Source organism: Passer montanus, unplaced genomic scaffold (genome assembly GCF_014805655.1).
Source record: "Passer montanus isolate IOZ18808 unplaced genomic scaffold, ASM1480565v1 scaffold294, whole genome shotgun sequence".
Lineage (NCBI taxonomy): Eukaryota > Metazoa > Chordata > Aves > Passeriformes > Passeridae > Passer > Passer montanus.
The window spans coordinates 17679-28138 of record NW_024367641.1 but is presented as its reverse complement, the minus strand read 5'-3'; the positions used below and the strand labels follow the sequence as shown (position 1 = coordinate 28138).

The window sequence follows — 10460 nt, the reverse complement described above, 5'->3', positions numbered from 1 at the left end:
CCCCTCCCTGCCCAGCCCCTCATCCCCTCTGAGTCACGGCAGCCTTGTCCTGCACTCCCCACCCAGGAGACACCACTGGGTTTTAAGTTACAACCACCAACACATCCCAAAAAGATATAACTATAACCCCAAATATGTGATCTATAACCCCAATATAACCCCTAAACCCATTACTTTGGAGCACCTTGAAATGCCCTCACCCCCCAACTTGAGGAGGAGAAAGAACTGCCAGAAAAGAGTTTTGACTTAAATAACTTTTTTTTTTCTTTGGTTTTTATCTCATTTTTAATTTATACAATAAAAAATCACTTTATGGCACCCGGGGGCAGCAGATCCCTGAAGCGAAGGACGACGGCCGGGGCTCCGTCAGCACAAGAGGCACCGAAATCCAGAGGATTTGCCCCAAAAGGGCCGAGCGTGAGGTGAGGGAAGGACAGGAGGCTTTGGCAAAGCTTGGGGGGGGTCTCGTGTGACCCCACCCCACTCCCCCATCCAGCCTTTTCTGCCAAAAAAAGCTAAAAAAAGGGAAAAACCGGCGCAGGGTCCTGGAAGGCACTTGGAGGATCCGGTCAGGCGAACATGGTGAGCTGGAGCCACTGGGGAGAAGGAGGAGGAGGAGGGTGAGGGAGGAAGGGGAGCAGGACAGGGTGAAGAAAGTGGGGAAAGCAAGAGGAGGGAGAGGAGGAGGAGGAGGAAGGCCTTGAGCTCCCCCCAGCAAGAGGAGGGAGAGGAGGAAGAGGAAGAGGAGGAGGGAGAGGAGGAGGAAGGCCTTGAGCTCCCCCAGTACCTGCAGCAGGTCGAAGGTGACGACGCCGTCCTGGTCCACGTCCATGGCTTGGAAAAACCCTGAGGGGAGGGAAAGGTGTTGGGATTTGGGGTGGGGAGAAAGTTCCATTTGTGAGGGAAAAGTGTGGTTGGAAGGGGTGGGATGATTCGGGATCAGGGTGGGAGGGATGGTTTGGGATCATTGGGGATCTGGGAGGGATCGTTTGGGATTGGGTGGGAGGGGTCATTTGGGATCACTGGGGATCAGGCTGGGAAGGAGCATTTGGGATCATCAAGGATTACTCAGGATCTGTGTATGAGGGATGGTTTGGGATCATTGGGGTGGTTTGGGATTGGGTGGGACGGATCATTTGGGATCACTGGGGATCAGGCTGGGAAGGAGCATTTGGGATCATCAAGGATTACTCAGGATCTGTGTATGAGGGATGGTTTGGGATCATTGGAGATCTGGGAGGGATCGTTTGGGATTGCATGGGAGGGATGGTTTGGGATCATTGGGGATCACTCAGGACTGCATATGAGGGATTGTTTGGGATGATTGGGATGTTGAGGTGGGAGGAATCATTTGGGATCATTCGGGTTTAGTGAGGATTGCACGGGAGGGATTGTTTGGGATGATTCGGGATCACTCAGGGCTGGGTAGGAGGGATTGTTTGGGATCATCAGGGATCACTCAGGACTGGGTGTGAGGAATTGTTTGGGATCACTGGGGATCAGGGTGGGAAGGACCGTTTGGGATCTTTGGGGATCAGGGTGTGGAAGGATGGTTTGGGATCATCAGGGATCACTCAGGACTGCATGGGAGGGATGGTTTGGGATCCCTTGGGATGGTTTGGGATCCCCTGGGGTGCTCTGGGATCCCCTGGGGTGCCGGGGTGCTCACGGAACATGGTCTCCAGGCGCACGAGGCAGCAGACGAAGCTGTCGAAGTCCAGCGCCAGGTCGGGCTCGGCGTAGCGGGTGATGAGCAGCTCGTGCAGCCTCTTGTTCAGCCGGTACCCTGGGACAGGGGACAGCCCGGGGGTCACCGGGGGACCCCCGGGAAGGGCAGGGGTCCTGGGGGGGTCCCGGGGGTCACCTGCGGCCTCCAGCGCCAGGCGCAGCTCGTAGGCGCTGATGGAGCCCGACTTGTCCAGGTCGAACTTGCGGAAGATGCTCTGGCAGGAACGGCCCCCCAAAGAGCAGGGGTCACCCAAAGCACCCTCAATGTACCCCAAAATTACCCCCAAAGAGCAGGGGTCACCCAAAGCCCCCTCAATGTACCCCAAAATTAACCCCAAAGGAGCAAGGGTCATCCAAAACCCCCCCATGTACCCCAAAATCCACCACAAAGGAACAGGGGTCACCCAAAACGCCCTCAATGTACCCCAAAATTAACCCCAAAGGAGCAAGGGTCATCCAAAACACCCCCATGTACCCCAAAATCCACCACAAAGGAACAGGGGTCACCCAAAACACCCTCAATGTACCCCAAAATTAACCCCAAAGAGCAGGGGTCACCCAAATCACCCCCATGTACCCCAAAATCCACCACAAAGGAACAGGGGTCACCCAAAACACCCCAAAATCAACCCCCAAAGAGCAGGGGTCACCCAAAAGACCCCAAAATCAACCCCAAAGGAGCAGAGGTCACCCAAAACACCCTAAAATCAACCCCCAAAGGAACAGGGGTCACTCATGAGGGAAATCCCCCAAAACACCCCAAGGGACCCCAAAATTTCCCCAAAATGGAGACCACCCATGAAGAAAGATCCCAAAATCTTCACCCCACACCCCAACAGCCCCAAAAAATGGGGCAAAACAGTATGGGGGAGGTCTCCAATAAGGAAAGAGACCCCAAAATCCCCCTCAAAATGGGGGTCACCCCTGAGAGAGCCCCCAAAATCCCCACCCCCCGAGCCCCCAGACCCACCAGGTAGTTGCGGATGCGGTTCCAGAGGACGTTGAACTCCACCAGCCCCAGCTTCCCGTTCCCGTCTTTCTGGGGAGGGGGTTAAGGAAAGGGGGGCTCCAGGGGTCCCCCCTTAAGGGAAGGGGGGCTCCAGGGGTCCCTCCTTAAGGGAAGGGGGGCTCCAGGGGTCCCTCCTTAGGGAAAGGGGGGCTCCAGGGGTCCCTCCTTAAGGGAAGGGGGGCTCCAGGGGCGCCCCCAGGGGGGCTCCAGGGGTGCCCCCTTAAGGGAAGGGGGGCTCTGGGGGTCCAAAATCAACCTCAAAGGGGTCCAGGGGTCCCTCCTTAAGGAAAGGGGGGCTCCGGGTGTCCCCCCTTAAGGAAAGGGGGGCTCCAGGGGTGCCCCCTTAAGGGAAGGGGGGCTTCAGGGGTCCCTCCTTAGGGAAAGGGGGGCTCCAGGGGTCCCTCCTTAAGGGAAGGGGGGCTCCAGGGGTCCCTCCTTAGGGAAGGGGGGCTCCAGGAGTCCCTCCTTAAGGGAAGGGGGGCTCCAGGGGTGCCCCCTTAAGGGAAGGGGGGCTCCGGGGGTCCAAAATCAACCCCAAAGGGGTCCACGGGTCCCTCCTTAGGGAAAGGGGGGCTCCGGGGGTGCCCCCACGTCCCCCCAGCCCACGGGCACAGGATACGTCCATCAGGTTCACCATGCTGCGGCAGGACTCCAGGCTGAAGCCCTTGGTCCGCAGATCTTTGTCTGCAATTGGGAGTTCCGGGCGTTAACGAGGGACGGGGGTTAATGAGGGGGGCGGGGTTAATTGGGGCTCACGTTTGGCGATGATGCGGTTGAGGATGGTCTGGAGCTCGGTGACGCTGATCTCCAGGTCCTGGGGAGGGGACGCGGGGTGGCCCCGGTGTCACCGCCGAGCAGGGACGTCATCGGCCACCAATGACGTCATTGGCAACCAATGATGACATGGCCAACAAATGATGTCATGGCCAACCAATGACCTCATTGACGATGACATGGTCAACCAATGACATCATGTCAAAACAATGACATCATGACAAACCAATGACATCATGGCCAACCAATTACATCATGGCCAACCAATGATGTCATGGCCAACCAATGACGTCATGGCCAATGGCCAACAAATTATGTAATTGGCAACCAATGACATCACAGCCAACCAATAACATCATGGCCAACCAATTACATCATGGCCAACCAATGATGTCATTGCTAACCAATGACATCATAGCCAATCAATAACATCACTGTCAACCAATCACATCGTGGCCAACAAATGATGTCATCTACAACCAATGATGTAATCACCAACAATGATGCCATTACTAACCAATGACATCACTGTCCACCAATGATGTCACAGCCAACAAATGACGTCATCACCAACAACGGCGTCATTGCTAATCAATGACATCATGGCTAACCAGTGACATCATGGCCAAGAAATGATGTCATCTACAACCAACGATGTCACTGTCAACCAACGATGCCATTGCCAACAACGATGTCATTGCTAACCAATGATGTCACAGCCAACCAATGACATCACGGCCAACCAATGACATCATCACCACCCACTGAGGTCACGGCCAACCATCGATGCCACCGGCGTCACCGCCGCCGCTCCCTTACCGGCCCCGCCAGCTGCTTGAAGAGCTGCTTGAAGTTCTCATCGATCTCGCTCTCCCTCAGCACTTTCTGGGGGGAAAAGCAGCCATTTTGGTAACTCCCCACGCCGGCGCCCCGCGAGCCCGTCCCGCCGTCCCCGGCTGACCTCGTCCGGCAGCGTGGCCTGGATCTTGTCGTCCATCTCCCTGCGGGAAGACACAGAGCGGGCTGAGTGCGGGCGCGGCGCGGCCTCGCCGGCGCTGCCGCGGCGACGCTTACTCGGTGCCGGCTCTCTTCTCGGAGAAGACGCGGAGCACGAAGTCGCCCTCCTTGTTGGGCTCGAAGGTGGAGGGCACCACGATGTACTCGCCGGGCGGCAGGCGGAAGCGCGTGCTCACCTCGCGCAGGTTGATGAACTGCTCGGAGCGCGCGCGCGACGCGTTGGCCAGGAAGAACTCGCGCTTCAGGTGCACGCCCGACCTCCCCACGTACTGCGGGCAGCGGGGGCAACGCTCCGAAACCGCCCCGAAAACAGCCCCAAAAACACCCCGGGGGCGCCGCGGCGGAACGGCACCGCCGGCGCGTGGAACCCACCTCGGGAGGGACCTGTGCGGAGAGAGGGGACACCAGGGGACCTGGTCGGTGACAGCTGACACCAGGTGACCCTGATTGACCCAGTTAACGCCAGCTGACCCCAATTTACCCCAGGTGACCCCAGTTGAAGCCAACTCATACTGGTTTAGTCCAGTTTATGCTGGTTGACCCCAGTCAAGGCTGGTTGACCCCAGTTGATGGTGGGTTGACCCCAGTCAAGGCCAGTTAACCCCAGTTGGTGGTGGTTGACTCCAGTCAATGCTGGTTGACCGCAGTCAATGCTGGTTGACCCCAGTTGATGGTGGTTGACCCCAGTCAAGAATGGTTGACCCCAGTTGATAATGGTTGACCCTAGTCAAGGCCAGTTGACCCCAGTCAAGGCCAGTTAGCCCCAGTTGATGGTGGTTGACCCCAGTCAAGAATGGTTGACCCCAGTTGATAATGGTTGACCCTAGTCAAGGCCAGTTGACCCCAGTCAAGGCCAGTTAGCCCCAGTTGATGGTGGTTGACCCCAGTCAATGCTGGTTGATCCCAGTCAAGGCCGCTTGACCCTAGTTGATGGTGGTTGACCCCACTCGCTGGTTGACCCCAGTTGATGGTGGTTGACCCCAGTCAAGAATGGTTGACCCCAGTTGATAATGGTTGACCCTAGTCAAGGCCAGTTGACCCCAGTCAAGGCCAGTTAGCCCCAGTTGATGGTGGTTGACCCCAGTCAATGCTGGTTGACCCCACTCAATCCCGTTACCTCATAGACAGCGAATCCGATGGTCTCCATGTCCTTGCCGTAGCGGCGCTCGCGGCGCCGGTGCTTCTGCATCAGCGCCAGCAGGAAGCTGCAGCCCGGCTCGCGCCCGCCGTCCTCGTCCCTCTCGTCATCCACCTCCTCCAGCTGGATCTTGAACTGGGGGTTGATCCAGAACGTGGCTGCAAAGGGGGCAGAGCAGGCTCAGCGGGCGCGCAGCCCCGCGGGCCCGGGGCCGTCCCCCGGCGCGTACCGGGGTAGTTGCGGCAGCCGCCGGCGGTGCTGCCGCGCCGCCACGTCCCGTCGTAGAGCCGCGTGTTCCACTTGCGGAACTTGCGGGACTGCAGCGCGTCCGGGGTGAGGTTGCAGATCTCCAGGCGGGTGAATTCCCGCAGGAAATCCCGGAAGGACATCCTGCAGGAAGAGTTTGCCCTCGTTTCCAGGCACGAAACGGCCGGGAAAAGGTGTTGGAGTTGAACTTTTCCTACCAGAATTCCCCGTCCTCCATCTTGACCATGAGCTGCTGGCGCAGCGCCGGCTCCACCGCGTGCCACTCGGCCGAGCTGCGGGGACAGCAGGGTCAGCAGGGCCCGGGTCGTTAGCGCTAACGAGCCTGGCGCTAACGAAGCCTCACCCGTCGCTCCAGGCGCCCGTCCACTCCACCTCTCCCCAGGGATTGCGCATCCGGATGAGCTCCAGGGCCTGCCCGCGGTACGGGATCTGCGGACGGCGCCGTGAGGGCTCCACCACCCAAAATCCACCGTTTTCCCCCCAAATTGGTGCCCATCCCCACCTGCTTGGCACCGGTCACCGAGTAGGCGTGGCCCTTCACCAGCTTCTTGAAGGTCACCGCCTCCATGTCGAAGGCGCTCGTTATCTGCGAGGAGCCACCGCGGCGTCACCCAGGCCACGACCCCAAACCCCGCCGGATTTGCCCCAAAACGCCCGGGGTGGCTCACGTCGATGGAGCAGCCGAGCAGGGAGCCGCGCTCCAGCGCCTTGAGGATGATCTGGTAGAGGTCGGCCGGGGGCCGGCGCAGGTCGAACCACTCGGTGACGCCGCCCGTGAAGTCCTCGAAGCCCTCGGAGGTGCTGCCGCCCGACAGAGCCTCGTAGCAGCCGTTCACCCTGCGCGGCAGCCGGGGCGGTTTTTGGGGGTTTCTGCCCCAAAACGGGCGCGGGGGGCGGGGAGGGGCCCTACTTGGCGTAGGCTTTTTCCAGCAGCGCGCTCCAGAACTCGGAGCCCTCGGCCGAGTGCACGAAGAGCAGCTTCCCGTCCTTGGTGGGCAGGAAATCGTCCACCACCACGTCCAGCCACTCGCCAAACTGCCAGATCTGGGGGGACGAGGAGGGGGAGCCCCCTGGTTCATCCAGGGAAGGAGATTTTGGGGGAAAACCGCCCGGTTTGGGGTCCCACAAAGCAGCGGAGTCACCACAATGGGAGGGGGACATGAGGAACTGGGTGGGGAAAGGGCCCAAAGTACTGGGAGATCCTCCCAAAATTAGGGGTGTGACCAAAATGGTGGAGGGAATCCTTAAAATGCTGGGGGGTCACGCCAAAATTGCAGGGCGGAACCCCAAAACTGTGGGAGATCCCCTTGAATGGTGAATGGGAGGCCTAAAAAGGTGAAGAAAGCCCCAAAATGGTGTGGGAACCTCTCAGAATGACAAGAGGAGTCCTGAAGTGATGATGGGAGGCCCAAAAAAGCCCTGAAGTGATGATGGGAGCCCCAAAACGTTGGGATTTGCACCCAAAGTGGCAGAGGGCAGCCCCGAGGGCAGGCTTTGCTGACCTGGAAGTGGAAGATGCCGGCGTAGCCCTGCTGGAAGCTCTGCCCGTGCGGCACCACGCGGTGCAGCAGCGTCTCGTTGAGCGTCAGCGAGGCGATGGCCGCCAGCAGCCAGCAGTCACCTGGGCAGGACCAAAACCCACCAAACTCCTGGCAGAGCCATCCCCAAACCCCACGGATCCGGGGCACGGGACGGGCACTCCTCACCCAGCGCTCCCTGGCAGATGTCGGTGCGCGTGGCGCCGTCCACGATGAACTGCGGGCGCGGGCACAGCTCCTGAGGGAAAAGCCCAACACTCAGGACATCCCCACGAGGATTTCGGGGAGGACGGGGACGACGGAGCCGGGCTCACCGTGGGCCTCTTCCACACCACGCCGCGGGTTTTGGAGGAGCCGGGGCCCAGCTCGCGGAAGCCCAGCGAGGCGGCGGCCGGCGGGAAGGCGGGGTCCCGGAACAGCGTCCCCGAGCGCCGGCACTCCTCGGCCAGCTGCCCGAAATCCTGGCCCAGGTAGCGCACGGCGTTGTCGTGCCGGCCCAGCCCCAGCTCCTTGGCCCGCTGCCGCCGCACCTGCGCCGAGACGCCGGTGCAGAACACCGGCACCAGCGGCGGCTCCGCCATCCTGCGGGACAGCGAGCGGGAAGTGCTGGGGGGAAACGGGGGAAAGGGTGGGATGCACGGGGAGGTCTTTGGTTTTTAAGGAAATTTGGGGATTTGGGGTTTTTGGGGGGGAATTTGGGGGTTTTGGGGGGAAACAGGAAAAACGTGCTCAAGGATTTTGGGGAAAATGGGAGGAATGGGTGGTCTGCCTGGGGAAGGGGGCTTGTGGGGGAGATTGGGGGTTTTGGGGAGGGAATTTGGGGTTTTTGGGGAGAAGCAGGAAAAATGAGCTCAGATTTGGGAGGAAATTGGGGTGAGACACGTTCTGCACGGGCGGTTTTGGGGGAGATTTGGAGTTTTTGGGGGGGAATTTGGGGTTTTTTGGAGGTGAAAGAGGAAAAACGCGCTCAGATTTGGGGGGAAATTGGGGGGGATGGGTGATCTGCACAGGGATGGGGGTTTTGGGGGAGACTGGGGGTTTTGGGGGGGGACCCTGAAAAAATATGCTCAGGATTCAGGAAAATGCAGGATTGAGACGTGCTCTGCACGGGGAGGGAGAATTTTGGGATAGAATTTGGGGTTTTTGAGCAAGGAATTTGGGGTTTTCCCCCAGCTTTGAAGTCCTGCCCATGCTGGCTTGGAGGAAATTGGGACGATTTTGGTGAGTTGAGAGTGACGCTGTTCTGGGGTAAAAAGCAGGAATTCAGGGGGCAGGGAAGGCCACCCAGACCCCAAATCCTGGGGTTTCACCCCAAAATGGCCCTGTCAGAGTGAACTCTGACAATCCCGACTCGGGACAGCCCCAGAGGCCGAGGAAATGAGGGGAAAGTGCCCCAAACTGGTCGTGCAGGTTGAGGCGGGGCCGCGGGCGCGGCGCAGCCCCGGGTCCAGCCCCGAGGGCCTTCCTCAAGCCCTGGGGAGGTTCATTAAGCATTGGGGTGGTTAATTAAGCACTAGGCATGTTAATTAAATGCTAATTAGAGCCACCGAGGAGCGACAAAGCCGTGACAGGCGTAGGAGCAGTGCAGCCCCCCCAAAATGAGGCCAAACACGGGGGTTTCTCTCACCCCAAACTCCAGAACAGCCCAAGGGTCAGGGACACCCCAAACTCAGGGGTTGTGCCCCAAAAATGCAGAAATTAACCCCAAAATGGGGGTGAGGGGGAGTCCAACCCACCCTCCCACCTAGGGGTCCCTCTGGTTCCCCTCCCCAACAGCACCAGCTCCCCTTGCCCCCCCTCCCCACGTACGTTTTTGGGGTGAAGTTGGCAGAATCCGCCTCTTCTCACCCCGTTTTGGGGTCCTGCAGCCCCGGCGGGAGCCGTGGGGCGAGGGCCAGGCCCGGCTGCAGCTCAGCTGCCCCTTCTGCCCCCCTGCCATGGAGGAAACACCGGCCAAGCGTCAAAACCTCCGGGAAAACCACCGAGCTCCAGGAAAAGCAGCAACACCCCCACTCCCCCTCCCCGAGGCAGCTCCGGCACCCCAAAATCCCCTTTTTTGGCTAAACCGCGGCTCGGGGGGGGTGGGGGAGCCCCCCCAGCTCCCAGCCCTTCCCTGGCTGCGGCCACTGAGGGCAGCAGGTCCCGGGGCACTTTTTGCCCCTTTTCCATGGGGTTTTGCCCCATTCCCGGGGGTTTTTGCCCCATTCCCGCGGATTTTTTCCCCATTCCCGCGGGGTTTTGCCCCATTCCCGCGGGTTTTTGCCCCATTACCGTGTGTTTTTGCCCCGTTCCCGCGGGTTTTTGCCCCGTTCCCGCGGGTTTTGCCCCCTTCCCGCGGGTTTTGCCCCGTTCCCGCAGTTGTGTAAGCGCCGGGAGCCCCCGGGCGCGGGGTCCCGCTGTGTCACCGCCTGTCCCCGCCTGTCCCCGGCTGTCCCCATTCCCGCGGGGTTTTTGCCCCATTCCCGCGGGTTTTTGCCCCATTCCCGGGGGTTTTTGCCCCATTCCCGGGGGTTTTTGCCCCATTCCCGGGGGTTTTTGCCCCATTCCCGGGGGTTTTTCCCCATTCCCGGGGGTTTTTACCCCATTCCCGCGGGGTTTTGCCCCGTTTCCATGGGTTTTTGCCCCGTTCCCGCGGGTTTTGCCCCGCTCCCGGAGTTGTGTAAGCGCCGGGAGCCCCCGGGCGCGGGGTCCCGCTGTGTCACCGCCTGTCCCCGCCTGTCCCCGGCTGTCCCCTCCCGGGCCCGCTCCCTACCTCTGCCTGCGGGGGCGGCGCTCCCGGGATCGCCGCTTTTTTAATTTAATTTTTTTTTTTGGGGGGGGGTAAAACCGGCAGCAAAAGCGAATTTCTCACCCCAAACTTCCTCGAGCAGGAAGGCGAGGCCGCCCCCGCCCCCCCAGCCCGAGGCTCCTCCCTGCGCCGCTCCCGCCCTGCGGGGGGGTGGGGAGGGTAGGGGGGGCACGGAGCGGTTTTGGGGGGTCCGGGGGGACC

The 10460-nt window shown here is 60.3% G+C and overlaps 1 protein-coding gene across 1 annotated transcript; it reads right to left on the bottom strand.

The window, feature by feature from the left end:
- Positions 1-239: 239 nt before the first annotated feature.
- CAPN1 (calpain 1) lies at positions 240-10359 on the bottom strand. The gene is made up of 23 exons (XM_039713998.1): positions 10224-10359; positions 9281-9403; positions 7786-8053; positions 7640-7709; positions 7436-7554; positions 6844-6977; positions 6602-6770; positions 6436-6519; positions 6277-6362; positions 6131-6205; positions 5896-6056; positions 5646-5824; positions 4901-4912; positions 4586-4797; positions 4473-4512; positions 4331-4396; positions 3494-3551; positions 3357-3421; positions 2699-2767; positions 1865-1943; positions 1670-1786; positions 788-846; positions 240-596 (listed from the first exon to the last, which is right to left on the bottom strand). The coding sequence occupies exons 3-23, from the start codon at positions 8050-8052 to the stop codon at positions 570-572; spliced, it is 2148 nt and encodes a 715-aa protein (XP_039569932.1). The 5' UTR covers position 8053; positions 9281-9403; positions 10224-10359; the 3' UTR covers positions 240-569.
- Between the last annotated feature and the right edge of the window lie 101 nt (positions 10360-10460).

Excerpts from the sequence above, each read along its gene's own strand:
- CAPN1 (XM_039713998.1), bottom strand. The coding sequence starts at position 8,052 with ATGGCGGAGCCGCCGCTGGTGCCGGTGTTCTGCACCGGCGTCTCGGCG. Across the intron at positions 6,978-7,435 it reads CCGGCATCTTCCACTTCCAG|ATCTGGCAGTTTGGCGAGTG; the intron begins GTCAGCAAAGCC and ends TCGTCCCCCCAG. Across the intron at positions 4,513-4,585 it reads GAGAAGAGAGCCGGCACCGA|GGAGATGGACGACAAGATCC; the intron begins GTAAGCGTCGCC and ends GTCTTCCCGCAG.